This window comes from Trachypithecus francoisi, unplaced genomic scaffold (genome assembly GCF_009764315.1).
Source record: "Trachypithecus francoisi isolate TF-2019V2 unplaced genomic scaffold, Tfra_2.0 Lachesis_group4, whole genome shotgun sequence".
NCBI classification, from domain to species: domain Eukaryota; kingdom Metazoa; phylum Chordata; class Mammalia; order Primates; family Cercopithecidae; genus Trachypithecus; species Trachypithecus francoisi.
Window position 1 is genome coordinate 135,045,866 of NW_022681469.1, and position 23,672 is coordinate 135,069,537.

The 23,672-nt window shown below is 37.9% G+C and overlaps 1 protein-coding gene across 3 annotated transcripts in view; it reads left to right on the forward strand.

Moving 5' to 3' along the window:
* Positions 1-23,672, forward strand: part of SUGCT (succinyl-CoA:glutarate-CoA transferase) — a 738,264-nt gene that overhangs the window by 619,781 nt on the left and 94,811 nt on the right. For all 3 annotated transcript variants that reach the window (XM_033193764.1, XM_033193766.1, XM_033193767.1), the window contains one exon: positions 5,536-5,599. In XM_033193764.1, coding sequence (XP_033049655.1) covers positions 5,536-5,599 — 64 coding nt within the window. The remainder of the gene's footprint in view (positions 1-5,535; positions 5,600-23,672) is intronic.

Here is a 23,672-nt window from a genome sequence, read left to right on the forward strand (position 1 = left end):
TTTTTTGAAATGGAGTCTTTCTCTGTCACCCAGGCTGGAGTGTAGTAGCACAATCTTGACTCACTGCAACCTCTGTCTCCTGGGTTCAAGCAATTCTCCTGTCTCAGCCTCCCGAGTAGCTGAGATTATAGGTGCACACCACCATGCACACACTACTATGGCTGGCTAATTTTTTTTTTTTTTTTTTTTAGTAGACGCGGGGTTTTGCCATATTGGCCAGGCTGGTCTTGAACTCCTGAACTCAGGCAATCCACCCACCTCGGCTCCCAAAGTGCTGGGATTAAAGGTGTGAACCACCACGCCTGGCCACCAATGAGTGTTTTGAGCCTTAGACTACCTAAGTGCCTTGCCCAATATCACCCTCTGGGGCTATTCCCTTCAAATCCTTCCAATTTTCACAGCCTTTGTATCTGTGGTGCCAGAGTATCCTTGGCTACCTGCAATGGTGCAGGTCAGTTTATTAACTAATAGGACCACATGGTGCCATGTAATCTATTCGACTGATTTTCTTTCCCCACTGAAGTGACTAATTTGTTTTACAGAATTGACCACATCAACTAGTTATTTTAATGGTAAATCAAATAATGCTTTTCCATTTTTTTTTTTTTTTCTCTCCAACTGCCAGGAATCTGGCTAAATTAGACACATCTAAATTATAATCCAAGATCAGCCACTTAATAATCACGAAATCTTGGACAAATAGCCCCTCTAGGTTTCTAACACCTTATCAGTAGAGATGAAGATAATACTTCCTACCTAGTCTGGTTAATGAGAGGATTAAACGAACAAAGCTTTAGCTCCTAACACAATGCCTGACCCTTAAGGAGTTTTGTAGAGCAGCATCTGCTGTTATTACATTTATCATTGTTGTTTTTAACCTTAACATCTAATTTCAATATTATCTTTGTTCTCTGGTCTTTACTAACCTCCCTGACCTAAGTCATATTATCTTAATCTAACAAATCATCAACTTCTTTCAAGATAAGCAGAGTTACTTACTTGCTCCTCATTGGATTTGTTCCTTTGTTATGGAGCTTAAACTGTGTTATAACAATTTATATGACTGTTATAAAAAAGCTCTTTTATTCTGTACCCTCTCTTCTAATTACATACATTTTTAATGCAGGTTCATTCATCTTTTTACTGCCAGCTTCTTCATTTTGCCTAGCATATGAGTGCTATGGTGTTTGTTGAATTGAATGAATAGGTCATATCATTATTCACTGTGAATAGATAGGTCAGTTCTCTTTTGTGCATTATTGCTAATACCATTGATGGTATTACTTTGATTTTGATATGTGTAAGGACAGTGTAGTGTTTACAAATATCATTTGTGTATGTAATTTCATGTCTTTTCGTTTGAATATTCCTCTCTCATTTTCCATAAATAGTTCCACTGTCTATAGAAAGGGTATCGATGTTTATTTTTTGCATTTTTTGTCTTGCTAGCGCTATATTACAAATTTTTTTCTTCTGCCATTTCTGCCATAGGACTTTATAAAAAGACTTTCTTACTTTCACTTAAACTTTTATTTCCCACGTTACTTTAAGGTATACATTTTACTCTTTCCCCCCATCATTAATACATTCCATTTGACTCTGTCATTAGGCTGTCAATCTGTAAAATGCTTGAGAAAGAAAGAGAGACCTTATTTAAATAGGCCTGATACTTTGCTAAAGAGGTTGGCGCACTGTCTACAATTCTATTCTTGTCAAGAATAGGCTTTTGAAATTTCAAGGAGAAGAAATGGAATTTAGAAGAGCTACTAAACCATGAAAGACCTAGGAAGGATAAAATAAGTAAAATGAAGGAGAAAACAGTAAAATCCAAAGTCTTTGCCAAATGGACAAAATTCACTACAAATTTCTAGAGAAATTCCCTGCCTTATATTGAAATAACTCAATATGCAATAAAGAATGCCCCGAATGGCCACACCTAGCACCAAGGCATGAAACTCTCTTCAAGCCTTGAACATCTTAAGGGAAGTTGTAGCAGTTAATTGTTACTGGTCAGAAAACGAAGCGTTTTTAAATTGAATTTCTAGGTTAAGGTGGTAGAGGTTGGGGTGTTGGGGCCAGATGAGAAAAGAACAAGGAAACATTTAGTAACCATTCTCCAAAAAATGTTACGCAAATAGTGGTAACAGGTAGTTCCTTCATTTCCAATGAAGTTTAGAGGAGATAAATTTAATCATGTAGCAAAGTTAAGTGTCAAACATGAAAGGGAGTTGAACAGTAAAACCTGAAAGGGTAATGAAGCAGGAGAGATTTATGTTAGAATTGGGACAGACTTCCTGGGTTCTGAAATCCTCTAATATGTTACTAAGCAGAGCAGGATTCGCCCCACAAACAAGGCTGGAGAGTTTTCCAAGATTCCAAGTCATTAGGCAGGGTTTCCAGGGACAGCACTGCCACAGACCGCATTGTTCTGTGGGATATTCTGACCTGATTCGCGAAGAAAGCCTATGGAATCGTATGGACTTCACACTTTATATAAAAAGGTGGGTAGCAACCAAGCAGGGGAATACATCCGTTCCTTCTGAACATGGGGCTCACACCAGCCTGTTTGCCTCATAATTGCATGCATGCTACAGCAAATGAGAAACTGCAGTTAACTTCCTCTGCCGAACGTAAGAAGAATTTAAATTTTTGCTTAAAACAGAATGGTTTTCAATGCAAAGGCATTGATAAGGTTAAAGTTTCATACTGAAAATATCCTATATAGACAGCAGTCGGCATAGGGGTGGAGAAGTACACTCTTTAAACTGCTTCCGTGGAAAATTTCAATCAACTGCTAGCTTTTGCTTCACAAAACTTTGACATATGTCCCTTGACCTTTACCAACTACCCTTTCACGTTTGACACTTAACGTTTGCTACATGATTAAAATTCAGCGTTAATTAATTTCAACACTATCAGTTAAGTTATATTTAGCTAAGAACACTCACTTTTGTCTTTCGTGAGTAGCACTGCAGTGTTATTACAAAGAGGTAGTCAGGAGGGCAACAGAGATACGAGGAGAGAAGAATGATTCAGTGTGCAGATAATTGTTTTGAGTGAAATTTAGCTCGGTATTTTTGTTCCTGTCCTCAGTAGAACTGAGATTTAGCACCTCCCGTTGGCATTTAGCCCCCACCCCCACATAGGAGGAAGCTGTGCTGGGCGGGTGCTGAGAACGAGCCACACCAGAATTAAATTATAGCACAATTCTAACACTGGCGAGAATTTTATCTGGCCAGCTCTTGAGTACAAACCCGGTGATCCCAAAAGAAAGAATCTCTGTGTGATGTGTTATCATCCTCAATAAGGGAGATTGACATCGTTGTTTAAAGAGCATCACCCAAAAAGTGGTAACCATTCCGAAAGGAACCAGGCGCAGCCAGAATATTTAGCCATAGCAAAACTGTAGTTCTACACTTAAAAAGTCACCCATGAAGTTGTCTTATTGATGATTTATTTTATGATGTGACCAAAAACTCACTGGAAATGAGTAAAACCCAAGAAATTTAAGCTCTTTCTCTGAGTTTAGCAAAGTGAGAAAACATTATTAGTTTCTTTATTCCATGCTCTTTTACTCTGTGAATAGATTATGGTAAGAAGATAGATAGGCAAATCTTACTTTTACCTGAAGCTCAAAATGCTGTAGAACCATTGTAACCGCCACTCTTTCGGATGCTGGCATGAAATTGTGGTCTGTAAGATTACTGTGCCACTGAAATACTTCTGTCCTTTAGATGCGCATACAGGACAGAAAGAGAGAGGTTCTCTGCTTGGTAGATAATGCAGGTGAAACACAATTTATAGGTAAGATACCCATAAATGTCTTACTGAGGTTCCAGTAATAGATGTTGGATTCTTTGAGACGGTATAACCAGGTAGCCTCCAATTGTTTTTTGTTGTTGTTGTTGTTTTAAAAAAAGAAAAGTAGCATTTCTATTTGTGTATCACAGAACATTTTGCCTCTAATAATTCAACACTTATGTTCCAGAATTTGGTTCCATGCCCTCAGCTCATCCACCACTTAGAGTTGGAGGGCACTGCAGATTTTGTCTTTTTGCCTACCCCCGGGAAACATTCCAGCCTTCATTTGCCAGGGATTTAAGTTGCTTCATTTCAGCAGTCAAGTGATTCAGCATCAAGTATATTTCTCTTGTCAGGCACTGGTAGAACGTCCCTGCACTAGTAACTGGCCTTAGATCTTAATCCCAAGCCAAGGCTACCTTATGTTCTTGATGGGACATTAGATACCTCTCTAGGTCCCATTGTTGTGGGATTAGGAGGATTAGAGAGAGATTCTGGGGTATATAAAGGAAGGTATTTTTTATTATTGAGTGTATTTAGATTTAGTAGATTTCGTGTTTAAAGATTGGGTTTAGGATAAAGGTAGCATTTGATTTTTATATATATTTTATAAAAGGGGGTGGGTTAGTTTGAAGTAAGTTTATAGTGTGTGAAAGTAGGGATATAGAGGCAGGATAAAGATAATTAAATTAAAATAGGTTTATAATTTAGGATTGTATATGATTCTTGTTAAGTAATTTAGATGTTTATTATTTAGGTTCTGTTTTAAAGAGTTTTGTATTGGTTTATTTTATAATTTTTATTATGGTGTTTAGATAATTGTAGTTTTAGGTTTGTTTAGTTTTTTTATGATTTTATTGTATTTTTTAGATAAAATAGAATATTTGAAGTTATAGAGAATAAAAATTTATAAAAATATACTTATTATTGTCTTTGAAATAAATTAATTTAATATGGAAAAATTTATTTTATTTTATTATTATTTTTTAAATTTCCTGCCTCATCGTTGCATGAGAACCTAATCAGCCCTCTGGGATGAAGTCTCTGGCTTTTTTACTCCAGTATCCTGGAATCCTGTTTCTGAACTCTAGTCTTTTGCTTATGGTCTTGACCACCATTGAAAACGTTCCTGGTTCAGCTTCCCTGTGCACACCTCTGACCTGGGTCTCCTCTGGATTTGCTGTCTGCTGCTCATTTGCTTGTCACAGCAGCCTTGAATCTTTCCACCTCCAGCAGTCACCGAGCCTTCTGGATACTCTGATTTATTCTTCAAACGGACTGACTCCCCATACCTTCTGCTGCACAGATTTCCAGGAGCATGTGTACCACCTCAGTGTGCTGCTCTGTTTGAGGTGCTATTTCTTGACCTTGACCGAGTCCTGCCATAAGGTTATGCAGGAAAGGGCTGAGCTTTAATATTAGGGGAGCATCCATAGATGAAAGAGAGGAAATCATCTGCTATATTTAGGGGCAAATAAAAATTTTAAGAGTGGGAAGGTCTTATTGAAATGTTTTCTAGTCCATGAATCCTCTAGTCTTTTTTGGCTTCATTTGGTGTATTATAAGATGAAACATTTTTATGTCAAATATTTACTATCAAATGAAAATTTTAAACATCTCTGTGTTTTGCCATATCGTTCTTTGATGTTGACTGAATAGATGACTATCCATGCCTTGTAATTGAAGATAGTTTTATTTTGTAAGTTATTTTTCTCTCTGTTTTTGCCTTTTCAGGTATTACACAATGGCCTTATTATGGAGATGGAGCATCCGACTGTGGGGAAGATTTCCGTCCCAGGTCTGAAAAGTTTTGGTATTTTCTCTGACACCTTTCTTTATTAATTGTCCCATATGCTGTTTACTACAGGTGGCTTATGAGTTCCCAAACAACTTTCCAAGACATTATCCAAATTTATAACTTTGAGTAAAAGGGGAATGCACTCACAGAAATGTATGATGAGACTACGGCATTGTGTCTTAGTTCTAAGGAGTGTCAGATTGCCACAATGACAAAAAAAAACTCGCATTTCTTAATTTCCTTTTGTGTAATCACGTGCTCACGAAAGTACATCATGTAATTATCAACAGGTTGATAGTAATAGGTATGGCCAATAACAAGAAATAGAGTGTGGTTCATATGAGAATTGGAAAGAAAGCCAGGCAAGATATAATTGGAGTCCAAGGAAGGCTACTGACTGCCCGGGCTCGGCCTTTTTCTTTCAGAACTGTGGTTTAAGGTATGGATCTTGGCTTTACAGATCAAGAAACTAAATGTTTTCGGTACACCCAGAATAGATTGAATTTTTGTAAGTTGACTCATACTAAACCAACTCACCAGAGACCGCTGCCTAAGCCGAAATGCCAGCTTCTTCACTTGCAGAGGGAACTCTCATTTCAGCAGCCAGTAGCCTCATGCCTACTCTAAAAGCATCCTCTTAGGTGGTGCATTTAAACCATAGTGAGAGCTTGTGACCAATACATTTCCCTCCCACAGCCTTCATTTCTCTGATAATCATAATATTACCTTTATCAGATATGTTGTTTCTCTATCCCAGGCATTGCTGGAAAATCCATATTCCAGCAATGGAGTTCCACATTATTTGTTCATTGTGTCCATATTTTCTAGGCTATACACAAACCAAGCACTTATTTTATTTTTTTCTTTTCTTCTGACGGAGGTCAATGAAATTAGCTAGGATATACTTTTTGTTATTGTTTTTTCCTAAAACCATTTCCTGGTCATCTTACTTGAAATTTAGGTATTTGCCAAACTCCTCAGTCACCTCAGTCAGGTGGCATAGAGTATTTACTTCTATAGGTATCTGGTCTCATTTATTGAAGGACTATTCTTGTTAATTTTTTCCTAAATAGAATCTAATTCTAAGATTTGGGATCAGCTTTATAATAATCTCCCATAACCTACCAGATAGTGACCACTCGCACATGAAAAGAGTAAGAAAAGGGAAGTATGATGAATAAAGAAAGTTGAAGAGAAAATTCTAATGTTCAAGAACATAAGGAACATTATGCATGGTTTAAGGAAGGTAACTAAGAGAGCAGGTATAAGCAAATGAAAGACTGAGATCACATGTTCTAGGGAAATGTTATGTGATGTAGAAAAGTGGTAGAAAAAATGTTGACAAAAGCTAAGAAGTTCATTAGTTCATGCACTCATCTATATTATTGCGTATATACTATGTGCCAGGTACTGCTTTGGGTCCTAAAAATACAAAAATAAACCAGACAACTTCAGCCCAGTCCACCTGGAGCTGATACTTAATAGGAAGTTGAATAATGTAACAACCAACAACTGTTTCCATAACTGTAAGTCATAAGTGCAAAGAAAGAAAGAAGAATGTGCTGTCATAGAGAATGATAGGGGTCAGGTGGGGCCTTCTGTAGTTTAGGTGATCCAAGAAAGTCTGTCTGAGAGGCCGACTTATAACATGACACTGAAGGGCACAAAGAATAGAGGACGAGCATTTCCAGCAGAGGGAACAGCATGGGAGAAAACCCCAAGGTGATGAAGAGTGGGGTGTGTTCTAAGCCAGGATGAAAGGTGGGGAACTGGAGTGATAGGGAGAGCCTAGGGGCCCCGTTAAAGTTGGATTTTCTCTCATTTTAAGTAGGGGAATAAAATGACGCAGTTTACAGCTTAAAGCAGGTGTCAGGTTAGGAAGTGATACAGGAGTTTAGGTGATAGTGTCTTAAATTAGGGTCATGGGAATAGAAATAAAGAGAAGGGAGTGGTCAAAATAAAAATGTAATCATAGGGCTTTGTGTATTAGAAGACTTTAGAAAACATCTGGTCTAGTAGTTTTTGATATTTAAACAGTAAAACTGATTTTCCACATGAAGAATCCATGGCTAACACAGATGGAAGCAGAGTTATGCTGATTGATAGGTTAGCACTCCTGTTGTTTAGCTTTCCTCCTCTGCCCACCATGCTGTGATCTTCCACACATCTCTCCTTGGAAGTCTGGGCCCTGAAGAACCAGTGATCACTTAACCCCACAAGTTTACAGATGAGGTCATACAGGGGTTGGTATCCCCAACACATTAGAGAAAGGGTAAGCATTTGAAAGTCAATATGATTGTCAGCATGATAATGAGGAAAAAAGTCAGTGGTCAACCTAGAATGAACTCATTGGAGGTAACGCTCTTTCAATCAGGCATGAATTTGCTGACTTTCATTGTAAATAAATGAAAGCTAAATCTCAGGAGGAAGGAAATATTCTTTACAGATTACTAGAAGGGAAGAATATTTCTTTTGCCCACTTTAATTTATAAATGTATCAGGTAGCCATTGTAACAAGAATGCTGTGTAAGAAATAACCTCAAGCTGTTAATGGTTTTCAAACATAAGCATTTGTTTATCCCACGCATTTAGATTAACTCGGAAGTTTCATATAGGTTGGACTCAGCTGGGTAGCTTTGCTTCTAGTTCCAGGTCTGGCCAGGTTTAGCTTCTGCCTGTGCTTGAAGTCATTTCCAATCCATGTGTCTCTCCTGCTCTTCTGATGCTCACAGCTGCAGAGCACTTGGGCAAGCAGAAACTACAGTGCTACATAAGATGTTGGTATACAGCTGGCAAACCCTTCTGCCTGCATTTCATTAGTCCAAGCAAGTTTTATTTTTTAAATGAATTTGTTTTGAGACAGTCTCACTCTGTCACCCAGGCTGGAGTGAAGTGGCAGAATATCAGCTCACTGCAACTTCCGCCTACCAGGTTCTAGCGATTCCGCTGCCTCAGCCTCTGGAGTAGCTGGGATTACAGGGATGTACCACCACGCCAAGCTAATTCCTGTATTTTTAGTAGAGACAGGATTTCACCATGTTGGCCAGGCTGATCTCAAACTCCTGACCTCAGATGATCCACCTGCCTCAGCCTCCCAAAGTGCTGGGATTACAGATGTCAGCCACTGTGCCTGGCCAAAAGCAAGTTTTAGGCTGTATCCAAAAGGGTGGGGAAATACATGTGACTCTTTCTGAGAGAAATTTCAGTGTTATATGGTGAGGAGCATGGGCACAGGGAGAAGTAAATAATTGGAGTAAAAAATTCACTTGACTACAATAGAGTTCTCAGATCCACAGCAATTTTTTTCTCCTTTTTTTTGTTTTAATCTCCCTTTGGAAAATTCTATTTTTGTTTAATGTTTATAGGGCTTAGTCATCTTTTTGGTATGTCTATCCTGTTATCTTGTATTCTTTCTATAGAGTTATCAATACAGGAATTCCCAGATTTGAGATGAAATGCATGAGTCTAGTTTATGTTTGGAATTAGAATCTGAGTGTTTTTTGAGTGCAGCACATCTGAATTCCTCATGAGAGGGGAATGACAATTCTGCTTATAGATGTCAGATAAAAAGAGGCTATTGTATCTCGTAATCCATTGTATCCCAATAAGAGGCCACACAGACAGGACAAGAGTTATTAAATGCAAAGGGAATTTATCAGTAATTAAATTTGCAGTTTGTCTGTGGATTCTACCTGTCCTTGATTTTATTTACCTATGATAGTTCTGCCTTTCTTTGTTGGGGATGTCTCCATTGGAGAACTCATAAATGCTGTAGACATAACTCAGATTTCCTCAGAATGTCTCCATGTGATATGTCTGCCAAAACAAGAAACACAGGCTACAGTTAGAGGTGACTTTTGCTACACTGTTTTCTGGTTAACTAGTGGAGACACATTTTGAATTTGCTAGACATAGTTCTATAGATTTACACATGCATATCCACATCTTCACGTTTACAGTAACAATCCTTATTAGGATTGTTATTAGCATTATTAGCATTACCATCTTATTACCATTCCAAATTATTCTACTTATTTATATTTCCTGCCTTATTAATGAACTGCTTGCAACCATCACTTAATTTTCTGTATGTCGCACTAATTTGCCTGAAGCACTTTCTATCTTAGTCATTACCAGAAACTTGTCGCTTAAAAACAGCAGTAAATCATGTGATATTTATAGAGCCTTCTTTAGAGTTGTATAAATCCACATAGCATTCCTTCAGATGAGAGTTTATTGATTAATATGTTAAAGGCACTGGTCAACCCAAGTTTAATATACTTTGGACAAGGATGGGAAATTATTTACCTCTTAAAAATCCCTCTTGGCTACTTAAAGAAAATAATTATTCCAGCCATTTAGTACATTGTTTCAATCTTTGTAATCATTACCATTATTAAAATACAATAAGTAGTATCATCTAAATGATATCCTTTATTATATCTATTGCAAATACTCCCTTTCATATAATTCTCTATCATCTTCAAACTATAATAAAGAATTAGGAAAGAAATGTAATTTGTGTTTTCAGATGATCTAGTTAAAGCATGCAAACTAGTTAAGCCCATGAATTATCTCTAAGTGTGAGTTTTAGTTACGCTAATGCTATTGTTCTTTATTTAGTATATTATTCGTTAAAGTACATGCTCATCTAAGCTTTAAAGCCTATTATACAGTTAAAAGTGAAGAGAGACAAAGAAAAATGAACTATCAATGGGCGTATAAGTGAGAACAGGTATCATGTGTCTCTTTGCCAGACTCCAACATTCTGGTGTTCTAAGAGCCCTCAGTGAGGGAAGTGGTTGTTAGTTTGAGGTCACCATTAGCTTAGTGATAGAAGTGTCAGCATGGTAGGCACAATGTACTAATTTGCTCTTAATTAATATAACCTATATATTTGTGCTAAAACCTCAAACGTTCCCTCCCCTTTCCCCCACAACTAACCTAACTAAACTTACTGTGTCCGGTACACTACGTAAGCTCGGGGGAGAAAGCTGAATGGGACCAGTCCCTCATGGAGCTTATGCTTTGCCAGGGGAAACACATGAACAGTGAACATGGAAAAGTAGGTTGAATGCTTCCTTGGAGAATCAAGGGCAACAGCTCAAGGCTCTGGGTGCACATACCAGGGAGACCTCACCTAGTGTGTGGGCTGAGGAAAAGTTTCTCTGAAAAGTGAAATGTATGCTTCACCTTCAGTGTGTAGCCAAGTACAAAAGCAGTATCAATGTTGAATCTGTGAGTGGTTTTCCATTTACTGTGATGTGCTACTGTAAATATACCTCTTTACTTCAGGTCTCTTTGATGACCTATTTACATTTGTATACATCATTGTACATAGAATAAAATGTTTTCATGTTTTTATGAGAAAATTTGAACAAATAGCTTTTTAATAGATGTAATGATCCTATGATGCATCAATGATGCCAAGGATTCTTCAATGAAATTATATAATGTAAAAAAAATGCAAACAGATACATGAACAATGTGAGTGCATGGCACCCTGGAGGAGCAGAGAAAGCACTCCGGTGGAGAAATAGGGAGGGGGCAGGCTCACAGGGACCCTGAAGAGGGAGCCAGAGGCCAGATGAATAAGTTCTAAAATAGAGCTAATAATCACATTCAATATGAATCCAAAAAATTCAAAGATATCTATGCCAGGGTCCCTGAGATTCCTACTGTCTGAGGAATAAAGGTAGGATTTGGAAGTGGAGCTTGGATAGAAACCACTGGTTTAGCAGATGTTCTCATGGATTGATTTTAGGAGTAATTTATATCTCTGTTGAAGACTTTTGTAAAACTTACAGTGTCCTAAATTTTACACTGTGAAATTCATAGAAATTTCTCTTTGTTAATTACGGAAATTAAAAAAGCACATTAAAGTTTACACCACAGCATTTCTGCAACAGGAGATGGGCCATTACATAAATTTCATCTTATTTGTGACTTTAGTGGGAAGATCTTGCATAAGTTATCACATTCCAAAGGTTGCCCAATTTCCTGTAAGCCATTCACCATTTGCATCTTCTTGCAATCGCACTGGCCTTTGGCCTTTGAGCCAGAGTGGAGCATGCTGTCTTTACATGTACTGTGGAGGTGCCAAGTTAGCATTGGTGCTGAGCGCCAAATTTCAAAGGATGTCATTGGAATAGAGTTTGATGTGTAGCTCTGCAGTTTCTCGCCATAACCTTTTTCCGATACTTCCTGTGAATGTGCATTGCAGTCATTTGATTCTAGTCGCACTTCTGGGAAGTGTGTCAGTGGTGAGTGTGTCTGAGCTGTGAAGGAGAAGCAGTCTTCTATACATGCAAAAGGATTCGAAATTGAATTACTTCTGCCTGCTGGTCCCCTGATCTATGCTTTCCAGAAAGCAGCTCCAAGTTCTTCAATATATTTTCTCCATAGTATTTTAATACTCACATTTGGAACTTGCAGCAGTTTTTAACTAGTGGGTGTTGGATGCAGAGACAGTAGTCACCACCATGCATTAGTGTAGTTTCAATCAAATTGTTAGAATATTGATGTTTGGATTTTAAGGTGAATTTTTATAAAGTTGAATGTACTCCTCTGTTGTATTATCGGACACATTGTATTTCTGAATGTTTTGCAAGATGTTTTGTAAGTAATGATCTAAAACACTTCTCTGGGTTTGAGATAGTATACCTTCCTAAGCTCCTGGAGGGCAAGAATGTCATGATTTGAAGTCTAACCAGCACCCTCTATGCCAACTAGGAACTTAAGAACATTTTCTGGATGATGATTACAATGGAAAACTACTAATCCAAAACATGATTTATGATCCATTTATTCAGTATGCATTTTTTATTAATGGACTGGCTACCTGCAGAAGCTCTCTGATAACAGTTTGTTTTACTTATTTAGTTAGTTTTCAGTTTGAAGCCCATACATTAAATGGAGTAACTGCCTTGTATTTTCCATGCATTACAACTCTGCCTTTTCTATGCTACACAAGATTTTGCCTTCCCCTGTTACTTTTAGCTTTTTTTCTTCCCTTTAGGTAGAAAATTAGATCATGTTTCTGAAATCACATGTCCTCAAAGTGCAGTTAAATTTCTATAATGGATAACAGCAATGGGGAAAGCTGTCACAAATCTCACTGGGGAAAAAGAAAAATTAAGAGGAACCAAAGTTTCGGCATATATCTCTCCATAAAGTTTAAGTATGTTGGTGCTCATAAGGAATTCTGTGTAAAACCAATGTGAAAATGAAAGGTGAGATAAGTTATTTCTTCCAGGTAGAAAGGCCCTTCAGATGACAACAGGAAAAGTGTGTAAAGTTTTCATGTTGTGCGTAGTGCATAATCTATCTTCTAGAAAGAGCATACTCCTTTAGGGACCAGGTTAAGCTGCAAAAAGAGGAAAGAGATGAAAGGAAGTTTCTATAGTCTATCAACAAAATGAGAGAAAGCTGGCAGGAAAGTGAATTTTCAAATAGACTAGCTAGGGTACTTCCCAAAGTCCTCAATTATTTTTTACCATTATTAAATCCTTAACCCATGGCAGGATACTGAGAGTGAAATCAATCAGTGTATTCTCAGGTGACTTGCCAATGAGTGCCTGGAGTCTTCTCTGGAAGTCCCTATAACAATAAGGTGGGATAGTAGACATTGTTACTGTTCTGTGAGAAATGAATGGCACAGTAATTTTCCTTCCTAGGAGAGCAGGGAGGAAACAAAGGAGGCATGAATTACATCCCCAGGTATGTCTTTCCATCAGGCACCAGAGAAGCTCCAAGAGCCAAGTTACTGTCGCTGATACAACTCAGGGATCTCCATCAACTATGCTTATCTGTGGCATGAGGAAGAAATATTTTGTGAGACCTGGGCTTTCATGCTCTGGGAATTCTTGTTTCTGTTAGTTGGGACTTGGAAAGCTGCCAAGAACTCAATTGTTCCTTTGCAACATATCCTCATCAACCTACACCCTAGTGGGTTTCCTGATAAGTGAATGTGTCTAACAGACAAGAAACTCTTATTGCAAATCAACCCTAAGTTATCAATGAATTCCTGGGGTGCAGAGTAAGTTTTCACTACTAGGAAGTGATAGTTATACTCAAGAATTTTCCTGGGGGAATATTTAATTGGACTTATACATTCTTTGGGATTTTTTCCAGTATTTCTATGCAGAATGATCCTTGAGATTAGAGGTGTGTTTTAAATAATCCGAGTGGACCATTGAATGTTAACCTGAATATAGAAATCAAAAGAAAAATAAAAAGCCACAGGAAGAGTGAAAGGTTAAATGATGGTATACCATTTTTGTTATTGTGTCAGAAGATGTATCAGAAATTTTCATCAGTTCTTGATTGCGTTCCTGGTGTATTAGCTGCAGCCAACCTTCATTCAGTACACAAAGAAGTCTTTCTGGATCAACTTTAAGTACTGACTTTATGATAAGCCTTTAGGGAATAAATTAAATTAATCAAATTTAATTAGACATGTAAACTGATTAGAGAAGTAAAAACAAATACCTTACGATTGCTAAATACAAAAGTTTTAAAATTATCTTCCAGTTTGGACTTCAGTGTCATGGCGTTAACTTGAAGAGTCAAGAAGTGCCATTATCTTTGCCTCCAAGTGTCTTCAGCTAGGAGTGAGTTGCTTGGCTTTATTGCTCAGTTTATTCCTGGTTGGACAGGGAGTCATTTTAATCCTTTCTCAAAGAGGAGTGGCTTTGTTTTCCGTCAGCATTACCAAGAAGGGACTGCTTGGTGCATGAAGAGATAAATGGGGCTGAATTTCATGGAATTTTTTTTTTTTAAATATCAGTCTTTAAGATGTCAGGAAGTATTCTGATTAAGAAGACTTAGATAAAATATTTATCTGACTAAGCCAGATAGAGCAAGCCATCTTTTTATGTAAAAGGATCGTAGTTTAATTTTGACTAAGCACACAATGTTATGTTAATATTAATAAGATGTTGGTGGAGATAAATGGTAGTAAAGGGGTTAAAGAAGAACCTCCAGATACCTTACTATAGTCAATAGGAAATGTATCATATCCCATTTTTCATATCCCCAAACCTTCAGGATTTGGGGTACTGAGCTAGGTCTGTGGGCCTTATTGCTTCCCTCCTCAGCTAGACCGAATCTTATTTGTCCTGTATGTATCAGCTTTTATGAAACCATATCTTCATGGCATATCTTTATCTGGATGTAGCATTAACAGTCAGCATGTCTCTGAGTTCCTCCTTTGAGTAATATGTTCTAACACTACATAGGAAGGGGGGCCTGAGGGACCTTGAAATGCTTCCCTAATTTGCCCTTTATCTGAACATTGTGTAAGTCAGAATGGGTTGTGTGCCTATTGGAGTGGGTTGCGAAATAGTCTAACCTACTTACAACCCTTATGTCTGTTTGAAATGTTCCTAAGAGCTCTAAATCCCAGGTTATTTCAAGAAGCCGTAAGCTTTTCAAACAGTTAAGCAAAAACCAAATTTTAATCAAATGAAAAATGAAAAAAATTAATAACAGGACATTTTGGGCATTTGAAGTGGGGATGTGGTCAAATAAAAGTACCAAGAAGATGCTGCAGCCACAAAAAGCCAGAGAAGCACTAACTACCCTCCGTAGACTTAAAGAATATCTGCAACGAAGACTAATTCTGCTTTCTGTTTGTTGCTGGGCCTTCAAGTTCATGTGTGATCTTAAATAACTGACTTCAGCTTCTAGTGCCCTGTTTTCTTGTTCTAATGGGATTAGTCTTTTCATCCTTTTAATTTAACAGAAAAATGCAATTCACTATGCTGCACATAACTATATTTTGTGAATAGGTTTTAATGGCATAATTGCTGTGGAGCATTCAAATTTGAGAGGAGGGAATGTAAGTAAATAAACATCTGCTTAATACTTATCTATATATGGTATATATATGAATACTTTTTATATACCATTTATTTCTTCGCCAGGACAATTCAGTAAGCCATACTACTATGTCCACTTTACAGATAAGAAAATAGAGATTTACTGAATGTTGTTACACCAACCAATGTTAGTGTTGCAATTCAAACCCAGCTCTGGGTGTATCTTTTATCTATCCTCTTTTCTCTATTTACTATTATCTCCTAAAATTGAGCCAAAAAAGGAAGTTGAACCAACTATTTCGGGTTTTTTTTTACCTTACTTACATCAGTCTCTAATTTAAAGGCTGCTGGATATATTTTAAATTTGAAGCTCAGTTGACATTTATTTAAATAATATTTACATTTTAAGAATTAAAAGTTAGATTCAGCCTATCTATTTTGGGATTACCTATTTTGGGATTACATGGATTTTTGTTGTTGTTGTTTTTGTTTTTTACAAAGCCTGCAATTGTGTTTCTATTAAAAAAAAAAAAAAGCAGCAGCAGCCATCGGAAAATGTATTGTTAGGCTATTTTGATATTCTCAAGAGCATGTAAGTGTAAATGCACCAAAACATGTGGACTACATTTCCCCCTAGTTGTACTGTTTTCACGCATTAACAGAGATGCTGTTTGGAAGGGGAATAAAGGAGACATGTTTGGGATACATATGCAGATCTCAATAATCAAAAGAGCCAAGATATTAAGCTGCTTCCTGTAATCACCCAGAATTTTTGTCTTTCCAGTGATCTCTGTGGCCATGGTGCTGTGTGGGCAAATTTCCTCTTGCTGACCTGGGGCTGGTATTATTTCAAAGTTAGAGCCCGATTCCTTAGAGCAGCATTAGTGAAACTGCAAACAATGTTGTGTTGGTATAATAGAGTTAAGATGATTTTTCGTCCCCAAGCATGTGGTTGATACTATGGCCAGAAAAGTTTAAAAATAAATTAGTGACAAATACTATGTGATTCCATATAAGGTTCCTAGAGTAGTCAAGGTCATAGACACAGAAAATAGAATAGCGATTGTCAGGGGCTAGAGGGAGAGGGGTATGGCAAGTTAGTGTCTACAGAATACAGAGTTTCACTTTCGGGAGATGACAAAGTTCTGGAGATGGATGGCATAACAGTTGCACAACAGTGTGAATGTACTTAGTGCCACTAAAGTGTACACTTAAAAATGGTCAAAATGGTAAATTTCATGCTATATACATTTTCAGCTACAATAAAAATATGATTCATAAAAATATTAATTAACTTCTTTGATATTTTCATGTGTACATGTAGGATGTATGTGTGGTGTGCATACAAAATAGGCTAGAATGGAGAGCATGCAGGCTTAGTCACTGAGACCTGAGCTCAAAGCCTGGTTTTGCAATTTATGCTTGGAGATAATTGACAGCCTGTCTCATGTATTTCAGTGGAAGCTTTCTTATCTGTGACAGGAAGACCAAATACTCAATGCAACTTATAATAATTAAATAATAATAAATGTCCAGTGCTCATCACATAGAAGGATTAAGTGGAAACACAGCATAGATAGTTAGTAAACTCGTATCTTCATCTGCAGTAACAAGTAGTCTTGGGGAAAAATAAGACTAGCTACATGACTAATTTTTCAACCATTAAACCTTGAAACAATCACTCATGTTTCTCTAAGAAATACACTAAAACAAATCATTCTTTTGTTTAACAAATGTTTATCTAGTGTTTACTCTGTGCCAAGTCCTGGCTGTCAAGAAGCACTGTGTAATGGGACATATGACAGTGACCAATCAAATAAGACACAGGGAGGACTTGGAGATCCTGGGACTGTAACTGCCAGATGTGTGCAAGACCAAACTGGCCTCTTTGTCTGTTTTCCAAGTAGGAGCTCTTGGGTAAATATTTTGTGTATAAAGTCAGTGTAGACCATGCCGTGTGAAAGCCTCCTCCAAAATCATCATTGTCAGACAGTTCATGCAGGTGAAAATAATGCAGCGGTCATAGCTAACACTGTAACAACTTGTTTAGGGGAAATTAGAGAGGGGCCCATGATAGAGCACAGCATTTCCTAAATGTTCCCTGCCTAAAGGACCCTAGTTTTCTGAAATAGTAATAGTTGTGCTACCACAAAATGACCCCTGTGTCAAATAACTTTGGGAAACCTGCATTGAGCAAAGGTCAGTGAATTTTCTTTACTTTGACATTTCTTGGAAGCATTGATAGTCTAAAATGTGTTTGCCTCTCTAAGAGGGAGATATTGAAGACCATCTTTCCCAAAGTTCTTTGATAGCAGAGCCCTTTTCCCCCCAGAGCGCTTATTAAGATCCTGTGGAAAAGTGATTTTTGGGTCACCCCGCTAGGAACATGTGTCCCTTGGAGCCACATGAGACCAGTTGTAATGGTCATTTAATGGAGAAATTGGCTGGATTATGCTAACAGAGGGAGAGGAAACCAAATAAGAAAACTGACCGTCCTCCGAGGGTCAGGATTTTCTATTGTTTTTTAGCTCAAGGGTCCAGTGTTCCCAAGGAGTGTCAAAGTGGGTTCTTTCTGCGAGAGCTGAATATCCATGAATACTGGGCAGGAGAGGGTTGGCCGGGAGCACGCCCCGGGGAGCCTGTGTGGTAAGAGACCTCCAGAGGGGGCCGGTGATTTCACCACTAGTGGGCTCAGCCCCCACCAGAAGAGCTTCATTTGACAAGGAAAGTCATTAATAATGGAAATGGATTGAAGGTAACACTGGCGTGCAGATCAGGAATAGCTCACACGGTGATGCTCTTGCACTAGAAGCAGAAACTATCCTGGGATCTAAAGAAATCACTTAAGAAGAAAACATTTCCTCTTCATTGAGCCTCAGTAAAGCTGCATGAGGAGAATTCTGCACAATTGTTCGTACTCTAGCTTAGAAAATGGAGTTGATTAAGTGGAAGGAAACTTTAAAAATGTGACAAAGATGATGAGGTGATTAAGGGGTAGGTTTTAAGTAGCAAGATGTGGGGAATTGAAGATGTATGACTAGTGGCGGTGACAGTGAGGTTTATGATAGCTGCCTATAAATACCCAATTAATTGCCTAATGTGGCAAATGAGAAGAAACAGGCTTTAACCACCAAAAGGGAAACTTGAAGTGTATTAGGGAAACAAGTATTTAACAGTAGGGGTGATTTGGCTGCCATGAAATGGAGAAATCAGTTGTGTTATTTAGATAAAGACTCAGAAAGGTACTTTTCTTCCTGATAAAATCCTAGTGTCAACAGATTATTTTTCTTTAAAAAGGATGCATACGTTTTCAAATTTCTTAGGAGCAGAGATTGAAAAACAGAGAAAACTATTTAATTTGCTATAATTCAGATTGCCTCAAGCCTCCAAACATGTTTTCCCCCAAGCTGAATTATAGTAATACCTTTGATGGTAAGAAGCATAAAACAACTCTTTTTTTTTTTTTTTTTGAGACGGAGTCTCACTCTGTTGCCCACGCTGGAGTGCATTGCAGTGGCGTGATCTCAACTCACTGCAACCTCTCCCTCCCAGGTTCAAGTGATTCTTCTGCCTCAGCCTCCTGAGTAGCTGGGATTATAGGTGCCCACCATCATGCCCAGCTAATTTTTATATTTTTTTTTGGTAGAGATGGGGTTTCACCATGTTGGCCAGGCTGGTCTTGAACTCCTGATCTCAGGTGATCCTCCCACCTCTGCCTCCCAAAGTGCTGGGATTACAGGCATGAGCCACCCCTCCCGGCCAGCATAAAACAATTTTATGCATTGTATTATACTGTATGTGGAGCTACACCTGATAGTGTAAGCCACAATAAGGCTAGTTGTAGGGCACACCTGATAACACTCACTAACACTTAGTGAGCCTGAATATAAATTATGTGCTTTATACAGGAGTATGTAATCAGCACATAGACTCTCTGGGTGTGGCATTAGAATCCCCATTTCACAGGTGAGCAAACTGAGCTTCAGATAAATAGCCTGAGGAAGGTCACATATGTAGAAAGTCCCGAGCTAGAATTTTCATTCACTTCTGAGTTACTCAGAAATCCATGCCCTTTTATTGCGATGCTCTACTGCCTCCTGAAGGCATTTTTTGATCATCACTTTTATAAACTTTAGGCTTAGTTTATATGAAGCACTCCTGACAGTGAAATGGTTTGCTCCTGTTTGAGAGTGGGTGGTCACCGAGGGTGTTACTCACGCTTGACACAGATAATCCTGTGGCATGACTTCAGCAAACAGCTTGCCTAAGTTTGCACAGAGAATGAGATAGGCCAGGCTAGAAGGAAAGGCAGTTGGCTCCAGCTCACCTGGCATTCATATGGCATATGGAGGAGCACTGCCAGATCTCAGAAACAGCATCCAGATTTGATTATAAGTTCTCTTTGTGGTCTTTGAAGCTTTGTGTTACTTCTTCCCTTCACTCGTGGAGTTCGGATCTATTTTCACATAAACAGAAATGATTCCTCCTTTCTGAGCACTTCATTGTTGGTGGCATTGTGGAATGTCCCAGGAAGGGGGGAATGGGGCCAATTAGAAAGGAGAAATTCTTCTTCGACTCACATGTTTATATGAAAATGCCAAAGCCACCAGCTGTTGCAACAGCAGGCCTAGGGTAAAGTCCTTCCCCAACTGTCCTGCAGCATATATACCGCAGAGGGAGATCTTTTCAATAGGCTTAGTTAGAAAGTGGAAAAGAAAAGCACCCTCCACCAAAAAAAAAGTGTGGTCCTGTGTTCATGAGTTGTACAGCAAACTTTGGAAATAAGCACTTAAGTATACTTTTTATTTCTGCAAGAAGTTCCCAATATGAGCATAGAAATGACAGCTCAAATTCCAACCATTCCCTATTAAATGCCTTACCTCAGCTCACCACTGAGGAGTTTGTTCCTTGAGTAGAGAGAATGTAGATTGAAAAAAATTAATTTCACATTTCTATTTATGGGACATTTGAGACAAACAGCCCATCAGTGTTACTGTTACCTCATTCGCCTTTTTTAGCCATCAGGACTGACTGCTTATGTCTTTTACATTCATGGGACACATTTCAAATATGAGGAATTCAGTTCCATAGCAGGACTTTAGCAGAGATGATATATATCATCTTATTTGGCTATCTTTATAAGGCTTTCTTCTTTTCTTCAAAAAAAAAATAATAAATGGTATATTAGTACTGATGGAAAAAACAGACCTGACAGGAAGGTTAAAAAAAAAGTGACTTAAACAATTAATCTGGAATCCAATTCAAGAGAGTAGGGTGGAGTAGAGTCTGAAACCAAACAATATAATCCCAAAGATTATATTTGTTAAATGAAGCTTAACTGGGGCTGTTTTACTGCATTGAACTAGCTAAGGTGTTTTCCCTGTCAACCTTCCTGATAGAGGTAGTTCCTATCCTATTTCATCCCTCTGCTCCCTCGTGTACAAGGTGAGCTGTCAATTTGTTGGAGAGGAGTAAGATCACAGCTGGGACTTACACACAGTTCTTCAGAGCATGCCACAGGTTGGGGCTGCAGTGTTCTTTCTGTGGTGTGGAGGCTCCTCTTTCTCCAGTGTTCCAATCCTAGAAGTTCTTTGTGCTTATGGTATCTCAAGTTATAATCAGAATGATATAGTGGGGTTTCATAATCTCTTTTGCCAGCTTATAGCAATAGAGTCCCTACATTCTCAGAATATGTAAGTGACAGCTTATTTCGTATTTGGCATTTTAGATTCAATGAGATTTAACAACAGTTGTTATTAGTTAATTTCTCTTCATTTTTAGTGAATTACAGATAATTTTCTTTCTGATCCTTTTTTCTAAATCTTTAGTTGTGAAATTTTCCCGTAAGACAAATACAAACAGCTGTCATGTAAATACATTTGATCTTAAATCACATTGGAACTGTGGACTCTCCAAACCAGAGGTTCTCATTCCAGTTGAAATACCAAGATATTTTCTATGGAAATGGATTCTCTTCATTTCAAAAAAGCTAAACTATATAAACCAAAAAAAATGGCTTGAAAATGCTTACTCATACTCCTGCCTGGAATCTAAAGAGCCTGATACAAATGCTTTCAGGGACATGCCATTAAATAAAAAACAAAAATAAACAAACACAAAAAATCCCCAAAACCGTGTTTTTCTCCTGAAATAAAAAATAACTGACTATTATAAAGTCATCCATTTGACTTTAACGATTTAGGTATTCATGGAGCTGAAAGAAAAATTAGCTGCTTAGAGTAAGAGGTTTCTAAACCAACAGAAATGGCCAATTATGTTCTTCTTTATCTTTTAAGTTTCCTTTGCCCTTATGTAAAGGGTTTAGGAGGTAATAATACAGAAGACCGAGAGAAGGCCCATATAGAGGGAAGAAACTGGAATTCATGAGTTAAAAAACAGTAGAGGAGATGCTCATAGTTGAGCAGTTTCTGAAGTAGTCTAAATCTTTCACCCAGTCAACCAGAGCGCCTTCTCTCGGATGCAGGGAAACCCTGACCCCATGGCTGCTTCCTGTTCTTTTCTTGAATATCAAGCATCACCCTCTAAGTTTTCAGCCATGCATTTTCTTTGTATTTTCCTTGGACTACTCTTTTTTACCTTTATGAAATGCTTCACATATATGAAAGGAAATGTCACCATTCCACCTTTCATGTGAGGTGGGAAAAGGCAAAAGTCTATTTCTCCTATTTAAACACAGCGGAACTCTGTTGTAATCTAATTTTTTATTCTTGAATTCCAATATAATGTAGTTGAAACCATGAAACCCTCACACGTGTAGAAAAAGTGATATATATAATCTACATACAAATCCTGTTGTCAGTCCTGGTATAACTAAATTCAACCTTTAATCTTTAGTTATTTATTTATTTAGAGACAGGGTCTCACACTGTTGTCCAAGCTGGAGTGCAGTGGCATGATCTCTGCTCACTGGAACCTCTGCCTCCCAGGTTCAAGCAATTATCCCGCCTCAGCCTCCCGAGTAGCTGGGATTACAGGCACATGCCACCACACCCAGCTAATTTTGTATTTTTCATAGAGACAAGGTTTCACCATGTTGACCATGCTGGTCGCAAACTCCTGACCTCAGGTGATCCACCTGCCTCAGCCTCCCAAAGTGCTGGGAAAATCTCTATTTAATAGATGGTATCCCTGTTGTTTTTTCTTTGTTCCTGCAAATCTAAATTCCTGCAAATCCTGTCAATTTAGTATTTTTCCTAATAGAAATTGTAAACTTCACTATGTTACTAAGAATTAAGCTTTGAAGCAAATTTTTTTTCCTGCCATACTCTTTTAGGGTATGTATAGAGAACTGCTAGAGTATTTGAAAATTAACCAGTTGCCAGTTTTAGATTTTAGCAAATAACACATATTTTTCACATAAGCAATCCAATCCTATCCTCCTGGCCTGTGTATGCAATTTGAGGTGGATATGTGTTCATGTGACATATTTTGAAATTCCAAGTCATATAATTTAAGTGTTACACAAATGTAAGTTACTGGCATTATTATTGTGTTTGTGACATTTAATTTGCACCATGGGGAATTTAACAATATTGGATGAAGGTGATAGCTTGGATATAGTAGTATAGGCATGAAAACTGGCGCCCACACTTAAGGAGGCCTTACATTGATGATGATGATTATGTAACAGCAATATCTCTACATTTAACATAAGAAATGTTTAGATTTGTACTGTCTGGATTATTTATTTATTACATGCTTTTGAAAATGTTCCAGTTACTTAAGACTTTTAAATCTATCTTTTGCAAAGAAAGAGAAAAGTCTACTTAAACCACAACACTAAAAACAAGTTGCCTTATAGGAATTGACCCCATGCATTGAAGAAAAACAAAAACAAAAACAAAAGCAAAATAGGTGATGTCTTCACAGAATTTTTCTCAAAAGGGTGTAATATTAATTCCTATAACTTAAAAAAGCCATCCATATAGAGTTTTGTGCCCAAAATATATGCCCATGGAATATAAACCATGTGATATAAAAGAAAACTATATGGTATTCCTAAGCCTTAACTTTCCCAAACCTATCTGAATGGGGCATTTTTCAAAACGCTATTGGTCCAAAGGGTCTCTCATGGGACCCAGATCTGATATGAAACCATGGAGGAGAGTGACAGTGTTAGTTGCCCAGGTAGGATGGAGCAGCCCATGAATGTGAGAACTTGGAACTGGGCAGGCCGAGTGGTGTGGGTCAGAGTGGCGGCAGAGGATGGCCTACCTGCGGGCAATGGAAAG